This window comes from Hippocampus comes, unplaced genomic scaffold (genome assembly GCF_001891065.2).
Source record: "Hippocampus comes isolate QL1 unplaced genomic scaffold, H_comes_QL1_v1.1 scaffold86, whole genome shotgun sequence".
In the NCBI taxonomy this organism is placed as follows: Eukaryota; Metazoa; Chordata; class Actinopteri; order Syngnathiformes; family Syngnathidae; genus Hippocampus; species Hippocampus comes.
Window position 1 is genome coordinate 511,714 of NW_017805882.1, and position 21,575 is coordinate 533,288.

The window sequence follows — 21,575 nt, forward strand, 5'->3', positions numbered from 1 at the left end:
CCTTTCCATATGGAACCGAAAATGAGAATGATAACATAATAGCATGATGACGGTGATCTAAGGCAGCGTCATGTATTGCAACACAAGAGAGCAATTTGTGTTGCATTGCTTTTCAGCTCTTAAAATGCCAGTATATTTAATTGAGAGAAAATTACATCAGCGCATAAAATTCACATGTGGTAGCCAGTAGACCCCTTCATAATAGTTTAAACATTACACAGATGTTTCACCATTATACATTCACCAAAATATAGATACAACATTGGAAAATTGATTTCCATCGAATGAAACTGGTTTAAATTCATACATAATTCTTCACTTTTTTTTTTCTTTTAAGGCATTGATACTGAGAGGGTGATGTTATAGAGTACCACAAATGTGCATCCATTGCACCGAAGACACACACAACAGAGGCATCAACATTAAAAGTACAGAGACACTAACACAGTCACACTTTACCAAACATGACTTGAGTTGGATTCAACCATCATCAGTTCGATCCGCATGTCTTAAGTCTCAAAAATTTTATTTTTATTTTTTTTTAATCTCAAAGCTCCGAAAACCAAAGTTCCTTTAAACTTTAAACTCATTGGTTAAAAGCAACAGTCTTGCTTCACAGTGCACATTCGCAAAAGACTCAGACATCAGTTTCTGCTCCTTCCGTAGGATAAGAGTGGCACTGTGCCCTCTCCTCCAGACACACGTCCTCCAAGGTGGTGCTGGCGAGGTCTCGCTGGCACAGGAAGGAGAGGTGAAAGGCATTTTTGTTGACTTTCCCCATCTCGTCGCTGTAGGACATGACCAACTGGTGGTTTTCATCAGGTGCGGTAGAGCTGGATGAGCCTCTGTCAGCTTTTTTGTGTTGCAGTGTACCCATTGAGCCCCCACTGGGGTCACTGGTGTTGTTGTCAAGGAGATCAGGCAGGTTTCCTGTTGCGATGCTACCGCTTTTAATGTGTGGCGTCTGGCTATGGGTGTGTCGGTACTCTTCGTCAATGTCCTTACCCAGCTTCCACCGCTTCCACTTTTTCAGCATTTCTGACTGCACCTGGGAGATAATGGGATTGTGGATAGCCGCCGGCAGAGAGCCATATCAATAAGATGCGAGAGATTAATAAAGACTGTCATGTGGATGGATGTCTCTCGAGCCAAAGGGTATATTTTAAAGTTTAGTGATCAGTAGAATGCCAATATGCATGTAGTAGAGAAAGCGGAAGTAGAACAAAGCTTTCAGAGATGGAACCCCCCGCCCCCCCCCAAAAAGCACAAAGACTGTGATAATGACACCCTTGTTATTCAGCTGCACCTCAGGCCCTCAAAATCTAATCATTCCCCTCACCTCTTTGTTGACAAAGCAGTACAAGATGGCAACGAGCAGCCCCTGCAGAGGAACGTAGAGATGGAGAGAGTGGGAAAACATGTTTTTGCCTTTGGATTGTTCTACAAATAAGTTAAATGCAGTATTTTTCTGAATCCGTTTAACATAAGGCTACACTTTCAGGAGACCTTCACTTCCCATCTTGATTGGCAAAACCATAGAATATCCTTGTTCAAATGTAATCTTATACTGTATATTGGAGCGACGTATTTACTTGGCGGCACAAGAAGCGGGCCATGAAGCATGTGTACTACTTTGTACTTCGTACCTGGAAGGAGTTGAACAGGAGGTCACAGAAGAGCCGCATCAGCCGTAAAATGGAACCTTTTGGGACGGACTCGTCGATGACAAAGGTGAAGAGAATGGCGTGAATCCCCAGCAGAGGGATAAGAGTCAGAGTGGATTTTGCTAATCTGGACCAACATACAAACATAGACATTGGAGGATGACTAATCCTAATGGACGACAAGCAGAACAGTAAACCCCACTGCATTGTGGGTTCCGGGTTCGCAATCCCACTATTTCGCAGATTTGTTTCAGTACAGTTGGAGCTATTTTATTGTGAGCCGCATTCATTTTGGGTGTAATTCCACTGTTGGCCACAAGAAGGAACACTATTGTGTGTGTGTGTGTGGGGGGGGAGAATCAGTCATAACAGTCGTCCAAAGGAAACTGTTGTCGCCCGCGACAAAAACGGGTTTGACACCCCTGGTCTGGATTGGTAGCGAGCGGCTCGCCAGGGGCACAGACTGAGATAGAAGTTTGTGTGTATTTTTGAATGCATGAAACAAAAACAAACAAAAAAAAGTTCTCTCACCTGATCTTGTAGTCTGTGTATCTCATCTGATGAGCTCTGAGTTTAGACATCAAGATTTTGATGATTCGTATAAATATGAAAAAATTAATCTGTAATGTGAGGAGACAGTAAACGTAACTGGGTTACTTTGATTTTATAACACTTACTCCCAGTGCTTCCTGCCAGACTTTGTCCAGCCCCACACACATGCAAGAAAGCGAGTAAACAGATGAACCCCTCTCTCTCACACACACACACACACACACACACACACACACACACACACACACAATGTTTTTATAGAGAAAAGGGCAAAAACACATTCACTCAAATGCTTAACATCACTGAAATCTCAAGTGAACCCTTACATGCGTGACAACACCACATTTCGCTCAAATGTGCTAAAAGAAACAATACATCGACTCAACATTATTTGTGTGCATACTGAGACTGACACAAACACCAACAGACGCTTGAGACAAGTGGAAAGCTAATAACGTGTTCTATCAATTGATGTGCCGTGTCATCAGAGGGGGAGAGGGGGTTCTGGACTAGATCTCAGATGTGTGTGTGTGTGTGTGTGTGTGTGTGTGTGTGTGTGTGTGTGTGTGTGTTTATGATGCCGTGTATAGACTTATTTTGTTACATTTCTTGATGTAAAGTGTATTGTTGTCTTCTGTTCACAAAATAATGACAGTATATGCATGCCTATTTGTTATAATAACATTACAGGGTGGCTTGATTTGCAAAACTTTTCCAATCTCTTATCTTTTAAATATTGCTACACGGCAGTAATCAGGTGCCTTTTACACCTGTTCCTCGACTCGGAAATGAATGAGAACCCATATTATCAATGTTTGGAGACCATACTACACAATCCTGAATCAAAGTAAGCATTTGCAAGCTGATTCTTAGCAGTGGAGATGACGCAGTACTGCCACATCTACTTGATCCACACAAAGAACAATTCCCACTCAGAAAGAGACAGAGAGGATGGACTTACCAGATAAGCAACCAATATTGGGGAGCGGATGATCCACCAGTATCCCATGTTAATATTTCTCTCCCAGCACCTACACACACGCGCACACACTCACTGTACCGGGTGTCTCAATAAGAGGAGCCGTGCATGTAAGAAATGAATGTATCTCCTTAAAGATCATAGATAGAGATGGGGACAGTCACAGTGAAAACGATCACTTACTCTTCATTCTCATAGAGGTACTTCATTGTGATCCAGGGTGAAACAAACACAAGTGGGGCGCCTGAGAATGTAGGAGAAATGCAAGGGCTGAGGGTCACTCCCGATGGAGAAAAAACATTCGAGAAGGTTGACGTGTTGGTATAATAACGGAGATGTCATCATTTTGCCCCATGTGACAACATGAAGAGCTTTGTCCTTACTGTTCCAACTTGTCATTCGCAACAATATAAAACAATTGATAGTCCAGTTAGCATGATGATGACTCTAAGGCCAAATTGCACCAACAAGGTTTCACTTTAAAACTACCCTGTAGATTGAATCGTGGTTTAAGTATAAATTCTGTTGCACCATAACTTTAAACTCCAGTACAAACTGTGATCAAGAACTAATTTTAAACTAACAGTTGGGATGGTTTAACTATTACACTGGCTACATTTTTTTAGGTGTATGAAGAGCAAAAATAATGAAGTTTCTTGAAGAAAATTGATAGGCTCAATCTTCTAGAATTTAATGATGAAAAGGAATTTTGGGTGGGGTACTGGTTTATTAAACAGTTTTGGAGCTGAACAGGGAGACTGCATCAACTGTAATAAATGGCACTGACAGAAATGCATCTGTACCACCACAACTGCGCCTTTTGGGTTTTTTTGTTTTTTCCAGAAAGCTTTAATTGATCTTTTCTCTTTTCTCTTTCACTCTGGTCAATCGGCTAGAACTGTCAAGCAGTTGCGGCCACACAGTATCTTTCTTTTTCACCATGCTGTTGTCTGTTTTCTTGTCTTCTATTTGCTCCATTAATTCAGTCAGCAAGTTGTTGACAAACAAGGAAAAGTTTTTGCTTCTCTGCCGAACCATTTTGACATAGCTGACAAGTTAACAAGTAATGTTAGTCTAACAAATTTGCTAGCTAGCAACAATTTAAGTAAGTCCATATGTCACTGAGTGGCGAAGGTCCGTGTGTGTGCGTGTGTGTGTGTGTGTTTGTGTGTGTGTGTGTGTGTGTGCGTGCGTGCGTGCGTGCGGCGTGCGTGCGTGCGCGTGCGTGCGTGCGTGCGTGCGTGCGTGCGTGCGTGCGTGCGTGTGTGTGTGTGTGTGTGTGTGTGTGAGAGATAAGGGCTTTCATGTTACACTAAACAACAGTGCAGCCTCTTGATTTAATTGCACAATTAATGATTTATTTTAATTTCAATAACAATCATCCGTTTCAATGAAATGGAACTCAGTTCAAGTGAATTTTTACGAAACTGAGATTCATTTTAAATGGTGCAACAGAGCTCTGCTTAATTTTAAAACCAGATGAACTCATTTTAAACTTGGTTTTACTCCTCTCTTATGAGAGCTCGTTTTAGATCTAATGAAACCTTGTTGGTGCAACCCAGACGAAGTGAAAGTCTTTATTATTTGACAATGCCAGAAGCTCCTATTTACCCCAACCGATGGCCATGTAAATGTAAAAGTACTTCTTCTCACTGAACACAGTGATGACGAGCAGACTGTGCAGGTAGATGCCCTCCACCAGCAGCCAATAGTTGTTGGCCATCACAGTGTAATGCATCGTCACCATAGCGCCCCGACACCACATCACAGCCTGCACAGCAGTGGGGGGGGACAAATGAGATAAGACCTGCATCGGCTTACGTCACTTTCATTTTGCTCTGACTCATTTATTGTAACTATTTGGCTCACGTTCATGGTCATGTGACTGTGGTCTCAAGAGCATGTGTGTGCGCCAGCGTGTATATGTGAGTGGGGGGTGGTGATGCGGTGGTGTGTGTCCATCATTGTTATACTGCTCATTGAAGTCACGAAATAAGAGCAAAAATACATCATAAATTCATATTGACATAAAATTGCAACGGGGAAAAACTGTGGTTCTGTCATTGCTATGGAAACCCCTGTTCACCGACTTTTTTGGTCTAAACTAGGGTTGCTGTTAAAACTAATAATGTATGTAAGATAAATGTGTGTGTCCGTACACATGGCAAAAATAGTTTATACCACTGGTCAAAGCTGATCTTTTTTTAACTGTTTGAAGGTCATTGTCTTTTCCATTGCAGGCTTCAATGAAGACGGTCATCGTTCAGGCAACAGTTTATTGTTAAGAGTTTTTCAAAATTACTTTTTATTAATGCTTATTGTTGTAAATTCAGGTATGTTGTGATCTTCGATATTCGTGAGCACAGAGACCGAAAGTGAATGTAATATCCTTGTCATTTAATTAAATTAGCTGAATTGCTTGCACATGACACCAAATTCTTGTGCAGGCTGTTGCGATGCATGTTCTCTAACCGGTATGTTGATCCAAGTTTGAACCTTTGTTTCACCACTGCTCCTGGGGTCCAGTGTAAGGGTCAGCAGGGCATCTTTAACCAGAATGGACACAGCTCTCAGGATGAAGGAGCCAAACAAGTTCATGTGGATGTTGTTCCGCATGCAGTGTAGCTTCCTGGTGAAGAGTTGACACTGGGTGATGGGGTCTGACACAGACTGCCAAGCTCACTACCCCTGTCCTGTCCTTCTGTTTTTATTGCAACCCTTACTTATGGGGTGCAGCACCACTTTTACAGTCCTCATAAAAATACAGATATAACCCGATGTAATGTTTTTGTAGTGTTATACAGTTTCATACTGCCGTTGTTCTTCCTCGACTTAAGTATTTTTTGTCTGTTTATGTCTGTTTCCTTTCAAATATTATTCTGGTCGACTGCATTTTCCCTAAAGTATCAATCACAACAATAACCACAGATGGAGTACATGAAATTCCCCTGTTGCACAAAAAAAAAAAAAAACATTGACCTTCAATCTTGATTGACCAAGCAACCAAACAAGGCAGGTAAAAAAACAAAACAAAACAAAACAAAACAGGAATTAACTATTAGATGGTCAGATTCATCAATAAGAGCTATTTATTTCAATGTTTTTTTTCATTGACATGTCTACCATCCTTGGTTTTCATTCTGTAATATACGGTAGTTTCGTTGTTTCCTAGCTTTCTGGAAGACTTAGAACCTTAACCACCAAAAAAAATGGTGTGTTGAATTTATTCAATTTTATTTCGTCAACTGGTTGCACACAGTAAAATCATTTGGATCCAGATATATTGTTTAACCAGATGATACATCAACATACAAAAAAATAATCTAAATCCAGATGATTTTGTTGTGTGCAGCCACTTGACAAAATAAAACTGATTGCATTCAACACACCATTTTTTTTGTTTTTTATTGTTTACATTATTCCACCCTTTTCATTCTCTGACTATTATTTCCTTCTACAGTTTTTTATTCCAGTGGATGAGTTACCTGAAGCTGATGAGGATTCCCAAGGCCAGTAGCAGAGCTCCGAGAGACAGCGAGTATCCCACCGTATACATAATTCGAAACTGACTGAGGATGTGGCCATACAGCTGCTGCAAACATAGCAGAGGTGGTGTTTTACCATCAGGCAAAGCTTTTTCATGGCATGCATAGACATGCGAGATGGAAAAGAGTTACATGAACAGATGAGAAACATTCGACACAATGACTTAATATGATGTCGAACCAGTCCTCACATTAGCTGCTCATCTACACTGCCAAAAATGGGATGTTGAATTTTCTCTTTTATTTCATCAAGTCATTGCACAAAATAAAATCATCTGTATACAGATACATTTTTAAGATACATCCTCTTATAAATGTATCAATGTCTAGATGATTCCATTTTGTGCAGTCACTTGGCAAAATAAAATTGAGTAAATTCACCACACCATTTTTCTCAGTGTACAGTTTAAAGCTGCCTTAAAAATGAAAAGAGATCAATAAGTCACACACTGGCATGAAGCATTTGTAACATTGATGTACACACACACACACACACACACACACACACACACACACACACACACACACACACACACACACACACACACACACACACACCTGGCCAGGGTCATCCTCACATTCACTGGTATTTTTCTGGGCCCATCTACCATCTTTGCCACAGGATCTGTAGACCAAACCCTGCTGGACTGTTCAAATAGGCACATACAAAGGAGGACATACAATTATGGACAAATCAAACCATTCAGCTCAAGATGGGCAAATCTTGGTGTGGTTGAGCAGTTGACTAATTGGAGAGGATATCCAGAAACACTTTTAATTTTACCATCCCTTTGTAAAAGAGTTAAAAATACACAGTCATCTTTGTAAATTTGCATGGAACAGTCCATCCATTCTCTTACAGGTCAGGTCGCAGGGGCAGGAGCGTAAGCATGGAAGCCCACACTTCCTTCTCACCTAAAACATCATCCAGCTCCTCCTGGGGAATCCCGAAGCATTCCCAAGCTAGTTGAGAAACATAGTCTCTCCAGCGTGTTCTTGGTCGGGGCCTTCTCCCAGTGTGACATGCAGGGAACACCTCACCAGGGAGATGTAAAGATGGCATCCTGACAAGATGCCCGAGCCACCACATCTAGCTAATCTCAATCCAGAGGAGCAGCGGCTCAACTCTGAGCCCCTCCCAGATGACCAAGCTTCTCACCTCATCTCTAAGGGAGAGCCCAGACACCCTGCAGAGGAAACTCATTTTGGCCGCTTTTATCCAGGATCTTATTCTTTCGGTCATGATCCAAAGCTTGTGAACGTAGGTGAGATTAGGAATGTTGCTCGACCAGTAAATCGAAAGCTTTACCTTCCGGCTCAACTCCCTCTTCACCACGCCGCACCAATACAGAGTCTGCAACATCGCAAACACTGCACCAGTGTGCCTGTCAATCTCCTGCTCCATCCTCCCCTCTTTTGTGAACACGCCCCCAACATACTTCAAATCCTGCATTTGGGCAGGATCTCATCCCTGACTTAAAAAAGACGTCACTCCACCCTTTTCTGACTGAAGACCATGGTCTCAGATTTGGAGGTGCTGATTTTCATCCCAACTGCCTCACCCTCGGCTGCAAACCTCTCCAGTGAGGGTTGAAAATTGTGGCTTGAAGAAGCCAACAGTACCACATCATCTGCAAAAAGCAGAAATGTAATTCTGAGAACACCAAAGTCGAGGTGCACGCACCAAGGTGCGAGGTGCAGACCAATCTCTGACACCGGTCATCCAGGGATCGAACTGCACGCACTTGGGCATCTGATGCATCATCCTCCAAGTTAAAAAACCTTCTCCAAGTCCACAAAACCACATGTAGACTGGTTGAGCGAACTCCCACGCACCCTCGAGTGCCCTGCCAAGGGTGGAGAGCTGCTCCGCTGTTCCACGGCCAGGATGAAAACCGCACTGCTCCTCCTGAATCTGAGATTCAAATTCCTGATGGACCCTCCCCTCCAGCACCCTAAATAGACTTTACCAGGGAGGCTGAGAAGTGTGATCCCCCCATAGTTGGAACACACCCTCCGGTAGCCCTTCTTTAAAAGGAGAACCACCACTGCCAATCCAGAGGCACTGTCCCTGTTGCAGAGGCGTGTCAACCAGGACACCCCGACAACCAGAAAATAGGGCCCCTTGCAGGCCTGTCAATGCCTTGGAATCCTCCCATGAGAACCGGACAAAATGGCTGAGGGGGGAGAAGTCTGATCCTCTCTGCTAAAGCTGCTGCCCCACAACCTGACCCCAGATAAATGAAGGACAATGGTTGGATGAATATTATTATCAACCCAAATGAATTATGCAAAAGTATAAAATGAAATGAAAAGTCTCGGGGGGAGGGTGTTTGTGTCAGGATAAAACATCATTCTAGTTCGAAAGTGGCCAGCTTTGACACAAAAGACTGACTGGAAGTATATTCGAAAGACTGTCTTGAATCCAGTCGGTTTATTTAGTCTCTTGTGACTTTCTTGTTTCCATTGTGTGCTTTAAATTGCTTTTTAAACCAAGGTTAATTCTAAGTACGTGGTTCATGTTGATGCAAATCAACAGCAATTGTTTTGGTTCTTTTCGCTGTCTTCGTTATTGTCCAGCTTCACCTTTGAGCACAAACACGGCACACACTCGCACATTTCTTTTGATGACATGCAGGAACACAAGCGTATAGGCTGACCTTTATAATGCCAAGGTAAGAACCAAGGGCAAGATACATTCACTGTGGTTCCAGGGAGTCCATCAGGCCAGCAGGCATACTGGTCAAATGTCCTGTTACATACCGCCCCTGCTGGGGCAATAGCATGTTGATTCACAAGAGCAGTTCTTGCATTTGTCTGCATACTTCTCAAAGCAGTGAGAGAGGAGGGCTCACCTGTTGTGGGGGGTAGAGAGCTCAAAAAGTCTAAACACTGATTCTTGTAGTTGCTCCACTGCTCCTTCACACGCTTCGGGGATGTGGTCGAAGACACCTGTGGCAGGAGCTCATGTCCTGGCGCTCGCTTGAGTGTGATTGTGGAGATCGGAGTCAAGATGGAGGACGTACCTTTGAGCAGTTGCAGAGCATGAGCAAGGCCAAGAGGAAAGCCACCTGGGACATCCCACTGAAGCTGGGAGGATGAGGGAAAGCGGGGACCAAGAACACAGAGGAGGGAGCCCAACACATGAGGCACTCCTGGCCCGATGTCACCGTCGGGCCTGCACATATGACGGGAGGGTGTTGTGAGAAAGCAGAGACGGGAAATCATGATATCATAATATATAATAACAAATAACAGTGGTCAACAGTAATTTTCAATCAGAGATAGTTTTAGTTGCCCCTCAACGTATTTTTGATGTGGATTAAAAAAATGTATCGACTATTTTTCTAGCACATCAGGTTGTTGAGATGTTTTAATTTTTTGTTTTCAAGTTTATCCTATAAACGCTCATGCGATACAGATCTTACCATGTGGTGTAATTTATAGCCATTTAAAACAGCCTACTCAGGACATGATGGATGCACGGAGTTTTGTGAATACTATGAGAAATCAACTCCAGACAAAAGAAGGAAAACATTTTTTTTTTTTGTGTGCAGTTTTTTTTTTCTCCATTGTGCCCAGTTATCAAAATGGCTGTTGTATAAAATTGACATAAGTGAACTTCTCAGTCTGTACATTTTCACTTTTGCCTAAATAAAGGACTTTAATCAGTAATTCTACTTGAACTATCAGTATATGTACCGGTACTTAAGTGCAGAGTGAGTACTTTTGCCATCTCTATTAGAGATTGTGTGTATGTGTGTGCGCATGTGTGTTTATGTGCTTGTGTGTTTACATGTACAGTACATGTGGACTAATGCTGCACACAATGGGAATAAGCTGCCAAAAGAAGTGAATTCAGGCCCAAGTGTAAATGCCCATGGTTAAAAACTGTGCTCTTTTCCAGAATTATGATTAAGGTCTTTCGAAGTATTTTGAAAATCATGCTCTTCAAAACGGTGGTAGGCTGGTTAGAGCGCCGGCCTCACAGTGCAGAAGTACAGTGTTCGATTCCGGCCTTCCTGTGTGGAGTTCGCATGTCTTCCCCGTGCCTTCGTGGGTTTTCTCCGAGTACTCCGGTTTCCTCCCATATTCCAAAAACATACGTGGCAGGTTAATGGAACATTCTAAATTGTCCCTAAGTATGAGTATGAGTGCGGATGGTTGTTTGCCTATGTGTGCCGCGCGATTGGCTGGCAACCGGTTCAGGGTGTCCCGCGCCTACTGCCCAAAGACAGCTGGGACAGGCTCCAGCACGCCTGTGACCCTCGTGAGGATGAGCAGATTAGAATATGGATGGATTTTTTTCAAAATCATATTATTGCACTGTACGTTCTGTTGGAAATTTTAGTGAGCTACTTTCACTTCTTGACTTTCCTTTTCAATGAATTAAACTCTTTTGTTTGAAAATGGGTGGCCCGGTAACAAGTGATTAGCGCGTCGACCTCACAGTGCAGAGGTACCGGGTTCGATTCCAGCTCTGGCCTTCCGATGTGGAGTTTGCATGTTCTCCCCGTGCCATCGTGGCTTTTCTCCGGGTACTCCGGTTTCCTCCCACATTCCAGAAACATGCATGGCAGGCTGATTGAACACTCAAAATTGTCCCTAGGTGTGAGTGTGTGCGCGGATGGTTGTTTGTCTCTGTGTGCCCTGCGATTGGCTGGCAACTGTCTCAGGGTGTCCCCCGCCTACTGCTCGAAGGCAGCTGGGATAGGCTCCAGCATGCCCCGCGACCCTGGTGAGGATAAAGCGGATCAGAAAATGGATGGATGGATGTTTAAAAATGCTTTCAAGAGTTATACTTCTAATTATGTGAAGCGCATTGAGTTACTTGTACCTTCTGTATGAAATTTGCTACTTCAACAAAGCGTCCTTGCCTTGTCTAAGACCATGTGACCCTCAGATTTTTGTGTACTTTTTCCTTTACTAACTCAAGCAATCACTTGAGAACTTTATTTGAAACTCATTCTATGCCGGTGTGAGTTTCCTTACTTTCAACACACAGCCAAGAGTTTCAAAAGGTTTCTTTTTTCCTCACGCTGGTATGCTACTAGCCAAGGTTCACATTTGGTTATGCTGCTGCATCTCGTTCACTACTTTCTACTTTGCAAGACCCACTTGACTCATGTCTTTGTTCCTCTGAGTTCAATTAGTCTTTCAGTGCTACCAAGGATGGCTACCAGGAGGCACGGCAAAAAAAAAAAAAGAACCTTAATATTCAGGTTTTACACGAAACAACACATCCTCGATCTCCTCGAATGACATACAGTATTCTTCATGCAAATCTTTCCATGGCTCCAGCTATCCTGTGTGGACTTGTTCATCGTCCATGGACTCTGGGTACACTGAAAAAGAAAATGGTGTCCCGAATTTACTCATTTTTATTTTGTCAAGTGGTTGCACAAAATAAAAATATTCTGGATCCAGATACATTTTTTTTTTTTTTTGCCTCGAAATCAGGGGTGTCCAAGTCCAGTCCTCAAAATCTAGCCAATTTTATACATCTCCCTCCTCCGATACACCTGACTGAAATGATCAGACGGAGAACCATCCTGATCATTTGAATTGGGTGTGCTGGAGGAAGGAAACATCTAAAACAGGCTGCATAGGGGCCCCCGAGGACCGGATTTGGGCACCCCTGCTGTTAATTGTACATAGTCATGAATGTCAGTGTGAAAGATTGCTTATCTTCTGCATCCTGTGATTGGCTGACAACCACTCCAAGTTGGACCTCCCCCCGTCGCTTGCATCAAGTTAGCTGGGATAGGCCCCAGCTCGCCAGTGATCAAAATGGGAATAGACGGTACAAAACACCAAACACTTGCCTCATACCTGAATCTCAATTAATTTAAGTCCAGGATGAGGCCATGAGGACGTCCCACACCACTTAAGTGCCTTACTACAGCGATGTCTCTTAAGACTTGAGACTTGGCATTATTTTTAAGGCTTCCATTGAGCATCTCCACGTATGAAGTTGGAGAACAAAACGGAATCTGAAACGTTTCTGCAAAAAACAATTTATGTGTGGACATTTTTGGCTAAAACATTTCAAATTCCATTCTGTTCCAATGCATTTGTCTTCAGCTTTGTTTGCCCAAACCTGACAGTGAGTCACACATCGATATGTTAGCATCACAACATATACAGTAGTTGTCACCTTAACTTGAAAACATTCTCAAGGCAACCATTGCTGTGGTATTATCTTGCTCTGCTTCGAAACAACGTGCAGCTGTTATAGAGGCAAATAACAATGACAGATCTTTACAATTTACATTTCCAGAAGTAAGGGAACACAAAAGCATAAACTAGAAGATGGAGTCATAAGGGGGTTAGGAATAAAGGTAACAAAAATGTTATTTAGTCATATTGCTATGGTGACAAATGACCATGGCTTTTCAATCACTATTTTAAAACCGAAATGAAACATTACCCAAATATCATCTTTCCAAACGGCAAACAATAACGTTACATTAGATGTTTCTTTTTCTCAAAAGTAATTTAAGAAAGTCATCATATTCATTCGGGGTATTGTTTCTCTTTCAACCTGGGGCTTGCAACATCTTTTCAAATACAGTGCAAATTGCATATCTATCTATTTATCTTGATAGATAGACAGAGAGAGAGAGAGAGAGAGAGAGAGAGAGAGAGAGAGAGAGAGAGAGAGAGAGAGAGAAATGTCATAAGAGTGTGTGTCCTGTCTGTCATGCATTGCTGAACACAGTCACACGTGTGACAACTGCAAACATGAGGGATACTTGTTATTATACTGTGTATCTGTTCAGTGTGTGTGTGTGTGTGTGTGTGTGTGTGTGTGTTATTTCTTCATACATGACAGTACATGTGTTGTTTAATAAGACAATTATGGTACCCAGGTGAAAACACACGTAAGATGCTAGACAAAAACTCAAAACGTGTATATTGCACAATGACACTGGAAACCCCTTTTTTTTTTCCTCATGTTTTCAGATTCATTGTCTGAGTGCAGGTCTGGATGTAAAATAAGAAACAGTAGACATAGAGAAAAACAAACAATAAAACAAATAAGTTCACCGCAAGAAATATTCAGCCGGAAAGAAACGCTACTTATTTATGTCACAATTTTGATAAAATTGCATCTTTATGACCATGGTGGTTATTTTTTCATTACTGGTTGTTTGCTTAGTTGAATGGCAGCCCAACTGCAGAAACATAAAATGATACGAGCTGCGTCACAAAGGTTCTCGGGCTGGTGTCACAAAAGAAATACTTCAAACTCAAATGACAAATTTCAAGGGTTCCCCCCCCCCTTCAATGTCATTGCCTTGGAGTATATAATGTAACTGTGACATTGGCTCTCTGCAGCCACTGTACTTTTTTTCCACATGCTCATATACATACACTCTGTGTCAGGCCATCATGCAATAAACAGAGAGAGTGATGATGATACCAAAAAGATCAGACTTGTGAAGGACTAACATCACCGCAAATGAGTTACAGAACTTCAAGTAAACCCAGGAAACAAAACCCAACATGACCTTCTGACTATCAATGGACTTGCTGAGGAGACGGTAGGCAGCACCAACTTACTAGAACTGCACATCACCGGGAACTTCTCCTGGACCAACAACACCTCATCACCGGCTATGAAAATCTCACCAGCATAAGTAAAACATGAACTGGGCGTCATGAAGGGGTAAGTGATAACTCAGAAGATATAATGTCTAACCTGTCAAATCCCATCCATGTGCACTTGATGTACAGTCTGTACTCACATACTTGCACACAGTAGATTATGCAGTCAGAAATAGGATAAATTCGTCAGATGGCAGTAAAGGGCAACGCTTTTGAAGAAATGTCCCACATGACTCCATCCGTACAGATTGCATTTGACACCTGTCTCTCGTCATCCTCACGCTTAGTCACTGACAACCTGTCAACCAAGCACAGTAAATAGCAGGGGTGTCAAACCTTTTTTTGACCGAATATCTACTTTTCAAGCAGCCAACCTACCGCGATTGACCCGTTACTGTACATGCATGCATACACACACATGCACGCATACACGCATCCCAGTATGAGCAACAGCCATAACAGACCCTAACGTGAACGAAACATAAAAGTAAACTTGATACAAGACACGACTGAGTGTATGAAAAGGACATCAGTTCCTAACGGGAGACCTGACACAGGGAGGCAGGGACGTGTAGCGTGTTGAGTGCCAAAACATTACAATCGAACTCGCGTTTATCGTTTTAAAATGCTGTTCCTGGGGCTCGAAATTCCCATTCTTTGACAATCTGTGAATCGCACATCAAACATCAACTTTGAATGAGAATTTTAAAAAACAAGCAAAAAAAAAAAAACAATAGATATATCACAACGGTTCTGATCGCCAGCTGCAACTGTTGACCGCTAACAACTTCTTGTAATGTAGGTCATGAACTGCACTTTTTAATTTTTTTAACTTTTGAATCTGAAACGGATAGGATAGGATTCGTAGGGTGCAGTGTGAAGGAAAACAAAAAAAAAATCACTAACAGATATCACTAACATATATAGACAGACACAAATAATCATGTTTATGTTTTCCATTTTCTCCCGACCCCCCCGCCGGCAACTTGGGACCAATCTTCAGACTACTGGTCAACCACAATCAAACATGTCCAGAATTTTTTTGCGACAATCAAAATGTCCTAAAGTGTCAAGAAATGTATAATTTTGTCCATCTTTTTCGTGTGTCTTGATCTTTTTCTGCTGGGACAGTGTGACGAATGAAAGGAGGTTTACAATGCTTTGTAATGATGTTTTTTTTTACACCAACGTTCAAGCCTCTAAATTCTGTTTGTTGTTTGGTAGCTTGTCTTTTTTTCACCTCGTTTCTCACATATGTGCAGAGGAGAGCTGCAAAAGGCTTATACTCACATGTACAGTACATGTTCATTATCCTCTGCAAAGAACAACTCATATTACTGCAGCTTCCTGAGTCACTAACAGTAGCTGTGCAAGTCTTCTTCTTCATTTATGTCTCCCTAACCGTATAATACTGCCGCCCTGGTGGTCAATTCCTGCATAAGCCAAGATGAATACATTCAACATGATTGTAAATTATTTAAATTCTGGTTAATCATGTTATTACTATCTATGTTTATAAAGTAAAATATAGTGGTTTTTTCATGATTAAAAAACAAATGACAAAAAACTTGGCCTTTCCATTAATTTCAATAGGGAAAGATGATTTCAGATCTTATGCCCCACCGGAGCTATACAGAATTGTTAAATGTACGCTTCAAGTGTGTGAGAGCATGTTGAGGGTTCAAGAATGAGGTGATTTGAGAAGCAGCCGTTCGAAAAATGGCAAGAGCTGAGAGATCTAGTGGATGAGAGAGAGAGAGAGAGAGAGAGAGAGAGAGAGAGAGAGAGAGAGAGAGATGGTTCATTGAGAGCAAGGCGGCATGGTGAATAATGCCATTACTCATCAGGCAAGTGAGCATTATCACCATTATAGAGTGAGCAGCAAAGATGAGAGATTTGGATGCAAGAGAAGTGAAGTGAGAGATGACGCAGGTACGTCATGAATGTGACAGAGTTATTCCAGTTTTTCCATTTCATTGGCAGGCAGAGATGTTGGCGAGCAGCACGAAGATTAGATTGGTTTGGATTAGAGGCAAACAAACAAACGTGTCACGCATGCACAAACATCATAAGACATTAGCATGCACGGCCTTGACTACCGGTACATTATAAAAGAATATGTGTCTTTATGGGAGAGTGCTGCAGTATATGAAAGCAGTGTTTGCCAACCAAGGGGTATGCGTACTCCTTGGGGTACGTGAGTACATTTCAGGGGGGGACGTGGAAACCTTTAATAATTAATTTTCCAGTTCAATTACCTGCGGCACAGTTCAGCCAAAACCACAACAGTCATGTGTCAACTCAAGTGTATCATTAGAGCTCAGATGACTGATGAACAGAAAGTAAAATATGGTCCAAAATGCCAAATAAATAAGAGATGTTCCGGGCTTCCACTGCATTTACATTTGGAATTGTGTTAAGTGCAACAGTCCGATCACAACTTTCATGGCATTATGGGGACGTTACCTCCTGCCAAGTCCATTGTAAATGAGAACGTGTGAAGAATTAACATTCTGCAAGCAAGAAACTGGTTTTCTCTTGCTCTTTGCTACATGGCTACCGGCAAGCATGACTTCCTCCTTCCTGTGGTCATTTACAGCTTTATTTAGCCACGTTGGCGACATCAGCGTTGGACTAGTAGGACATTTATTAATGTGATTTTACCATGAATGGACACTCATGTGTGGGTGTGTGTGTGTGTGTGTGTATGTGGGTGCCCGTGTCTGTGCATACATGCATACACGTGCGTGCGAGAGCGACACAGCATGCGTCAGCGCCCAGTCTCAGTCTGTGTTGATTAAATAAACAATTGTGTTTGTAGCACAGACCTCTCACCATGCATGCATAGAACACACACACAAAGCACGGCACGCCTCTTTACTGGGCTTTGCTTTCAGGTGTCACTTTTAATTTTCCCCCAAAAGTCTTTTTTTTTTTTCTAAAGGAAAATAATGAGGAAAAGGAAGGAATTGAACCTATAGTACTGCATTTGCAACCAGTTTATTCATACATCCATTCAGTCTCTGCGCCTTTTATCCTGTTCATGAACCATGCCATGAACTGGTTACTAGTCAGTCAGAGGGCACATAAAGAGAGAGACCACCTTTCAGACTCACATTCAAACCATCACTGAGTGGGAACTGAACCCATGCTGCTTGCACCGAAATCAGGCAAATGTACCACGGCACTCTCATTGACGGCTATTACTTCATCAAGTTCATTATGGCTAAGCGTAAACATCAACCAAGGAACAGGCATGAACCTGCATTCACATTGTGTTCTTGGTCATGATATACGGACTTTGCAGAAGAGAGGCATGACAAGAGACCCCATGCATGATCAGTCAACTGGAACCGGGAACCGCTAATGAATAAAGAACAGAGGCAGATCAAATGGAAGATCATACAAAGAAAAGAGATATGAAATATTCAGGACACGCTTTCACGTAAGTCGGTTTTGTATTCCAAACACGTGCAGCAAGACTTTGAATCCGCCCAAAAAAAAAACAAAAAAAAAAAAACAGCATTCACTCAGCAAGAACTACTACAGCATTTTCAGCCTGATGTGTGATTATGTGGGTTTTTTTTCAAAATGACTGATTGAAGATGTACAGTCGTGGACTAGTTTCAGTAATGCTTGTCCATTAAAGTATATCAGAAGTGACCCGCATCTGCTCGGGCAGTAATCACTGGACTGCTTATTGAGATATACGCTGTAGAGAGCAGATGTGGTTGCAGCTTTTATTCGCAGGTTATATCATATCGCATCGCACGTCAAGGAAGATAAAAACTACAGGAGGAGGAGTGATTATTGACTGTTCAACGGTGGGAGTTGACGTCATAATGTATGTGGAGCCTGTGGTGTTAGCATGAATAATCAAGAGTGAATTTGTGCACAAAACAAACTCAGAGGCCCTATGCTTGTGTAAATGCTGAATGCCAAGCGAGCACTGCATATGGACTTATGCGCCTTTCCATATATTCCATATATTCCAAAGTACTGGCTCGGCTTCATACTTCGGACTTCACTTTGATATCAGCAATGTATCAATACGAATGGGACATGGTGAAAACAACAAAGAATCATATTCACATATGGCAAATGACTGTTGGCCATAGGAATTGTATTCAAGAGGTAATGGAAAAGCAGCAAAAAATAAATCTATAAATAAATCAGCCAGCCATGAAATGGATACTGTAGAGTACAATACTGCAACAGCTTGAGCTCCGACATGACCAGTGTAGATTATACTTGGCGTGTTTCGACCTGCCAACAGACATGAGCAAATCAGTTTCTCCCTTCTGCCACATCAAGGACTATTGCGCCTCTCGCGCACCGCATTTAAAGGGAATGACAGGAGCCGCTACGATTGGTGGCAAATCAAGTCATTTGTGTTCACACCCACAACGACGCAAAATGCCTGTTTTTTACTCCGTGCATCATCAAAAACACCAAAACTCCTTCTGGCCTGCAGATTAACACCATGCCTCATACTGGACAATGCATTGGAAACAAAACCACAGCCCTCTTTAGTACTTTGAGATTTTATTTTACAGAAAAACTTGAGTATTCATATAATTAATCATCATCATCATCATCATCATCATCATCATAAATCTGTGGTAGAACCGAGACTGATATGTCCCACAGCTCTTATCAGATACTACAACTAAGATGATTTTATATATATATATATATATATATATATATATATATATATACACATATTAATAGGCTCAGAGTTCAGAGCAGCAATCACTCTCGTCTTTTGCCACCACTGTCTACTTATTGAGCAATAAAGTTCCCTAAAAAAAATTGGCTTTTAACAACAGCAATAATGGCGACAAAGAAAGTAATAGACATTAAACCATTAGCATACATTGTGCCTATTTTAAAGACTCAAATAACTCAATGTGTTCCCACTGTTTATGTCTGTTACCATGTCTGCCAAAGAAACTTGAGTGGAAAGCGGCAGTTTTTGCATAATCCTGCTGACTGGCAGAAAGGCCGGTTATTGTGATGTGGGTAGTAACAACCCCTCTTTGGACAAGGTTATTAGAAAATTCTTTTTTCATGTTATGAGAATTTACCCAGCATTAATGTTTAATGTAGTCCCCACAACTAAAATAATTTGACAACCACTCTTCCCGAAAAGCAAATTCCCAATTGCTGCATGAGGAAAAGTAAAGCAAAATGAGGGGAAGGAATTACATAATAGAATACTGTAGATAATGATCACAGGATGATGGACAATGACCAAAGGGATCTTCATTTCACTGTTATACAAGGCATACCTCAATCTGTTAAAACAAAAAATAACACCAGTGAGGCAGTAAAGCTTCACCATTGTTGGCTACGGGCTTACAATAAAGACCAAGTTTTAGTTTGCTAGCCTCGAATTGGTTGCATAAAAATAAAACACAACATTTGCATGAAATTGCATGAAGAAGACTTTTTGGTTGTTGGTTTTTTGTTGTTGTTGTTGTTGTTGTTTTTTTTTTACCTAGACTTGCAGATGTCCTCTTGCTCCCCGGTGACACACACACACCTCCGGAGTTCCATCACAATACAAGCGCAGTCCAAGGCGCGCAAGCAGGACGCATCACTGCGGTACCGAGAGCAGCAAAAGACAGAAAGAGAAAAGGAAAGAAAGAAAGAAAGAAAGAAAGAAAGAAAGAAAGAAAGAAAGAAAGAAAGAAAGAAAGAAAGAAAGAAGCTGAACTGACTGAGCTGTGTCGTTAATAAATTTACTTTTCCACGCCCTTTCTCAGTGTCAAGAGATAACCTCCCTGTGCATGGACCAGCTACTGCACATGCAAATAAAGAGTCTCTTGGCGCGTTGCACTCGAATACGATACCTGTCACAGACGACAAGACATTTAAGGTGATTCCTGGTTAGATCCTTCAAAATAAAAGCTTTAGTACGGTGTCTGTCAAAACGGCCAGAATGTGTACAGCAATTTCTGGTTAAAATTTTCAACTCAAAAGTTAACCCTTCGGAAGAACTTTGGGAATGAAATTACGACGCTGTTATAATCCGTTGTTTTTCAGTACTGCGCTTTTTGCTCTTTTGTTTCTTTCTGAGTTTAAATTCCCAATAAATTCCATATAGTTCAGCCAGTCCAAAAAAGTCAAATGCTTTAATTTAATCCTTTCAGGGACAGTGGTTACTACAGTGGACAGCTTGTCAGGTTATCACTTTACAGGTTATCATTATTTGTGCATGAAAGGCTTAAGTAAGATTTAGTGCAGCCAGTTCAACCCAGAGAGTTAAGAATACATCTTTCACTTGGTTGGTTTCACAATGTGAGTCATGCAAATGCTGTATGCGGAATTGTGGAGGAGATGGATTTTGCAAAGAAGTACAGGGAGGAGCGGGAAATGTTTTGGGTTCATGGAGTATGAGACCAAGATTCATTTTTACCAAAGTGATTGAAAGGCCAAGTATAGAGAAAGAAAGGATCAAAGTGGGTGGCTTCAAATAAAAGGTGCTCTGTCCTGAGTTGCTTAACACATCTAGAGGTAAATTTCATAAAATTTTAAGATGGAATTCAGAATTTTTGTCTGATAATCACCTTTTAATCTGAAACAAGAATGTCTTCAGTGCACACCAAAAACAAAATAATTGGCCTTGCCGTTCCATTATTTTTGGAGGAGGCTGCACATGGAAAACACACTAAGTCACAGCAATTGTGTGGTATTCTTAACATAGCAGAACAGTAAATATATCCATCCATCCAGCCATTTTTAAGATTAAGATTAAGATTAAGATATCCTTTATTTGTCCCACACTGGGGAAATTTACAGTCTACAGCAGCAAAATTGTGGGTAGAAAGAAGAAAGAAGAAAAACAAATTTCTGATCCACTTTATTCTCACAAGGGTCGCAGGGGTGCTGGAGCAGGGCACACAGAGACGAATAACCATCCGCGCTCAGAGTCACACCTAGGGACAATTTGGAGTGTTCAATCAGCCTGCCATGCATGTTTTTGGAATGTGGGAGGAAACCGGAGTATCCGGAGAAAACCCACGCAGGCCCGTGGAGAACATGCAAACTTCACACAGGGAAGCCGGAGCTGGAATTGAACCCTGTACCTCTGCACTGTGAGGTCTAAACGCCCACCAGGCCGCCACAGTAAACTGAACAGAAATTTATTGTCATTGTTTTACGAGCCCACTCCTCAGAATAATAATGGCCAACTGTTCATCATCCACTATTAATTAA

At 41.7% G+C, this 21,575-nt stretch overlaps 1 protein-coding gene across 5 annotated transcripts; it reads right to left on the reverse strand.

The window, feature by feature from the left end:
• Window positions 1–352: 352 nt before the first annotated feature.
• On the reverse strand, window positions 353–20,199 carry gcgrb (glucagon receptor b). Of its 5 annotated transcripts, none has more exons than XM_019889096.1 (14): window positions 19,855–20,199; window positions 9,767–9,830; window positions 9,596–9,692; window positions 9,401–9,511; window positions 7,299–7,387; window positions 6,681–6,784; window positions 5,668–5,824; window positions 4,807–4,966; window positions 3,379–3,439; window positions 3,178–3,247; window positions 2,196–2,284; window positions 1,647–1,791; window positions 1,340–1,381; window positions 353–1,048 (listed from the first exon to the last, which is right to left on the reverse strand). In XM_019889096.1, the coding sequence occupies exons 1-14, from the start codon at window positions 19,911–19,913 to the stop codon at window positions 638–640; spliced, it is 1,659 nt and encodes a 552-aa protein (XP_019744655.1). In that variant the 5' UTR covers window positions 19,914–20,199; the 3' UTR covers window positions 353–637. The 5 variants fall into 5 exon arrangements, with proteins under 5 accessions (XP_019744655.1, XP_019744656.1, XP_019744652.1 ...); XM_019889097.1 differs by having other exon boundaries at window positions 4,849–4,966; window positions 6,681–6,787; XM_019889093.1 differs by having other exon boundaries at window positions 6,681–6,787.
• Window positions 20,200–21,575: the final 1,376 nt, after the last annotated feature.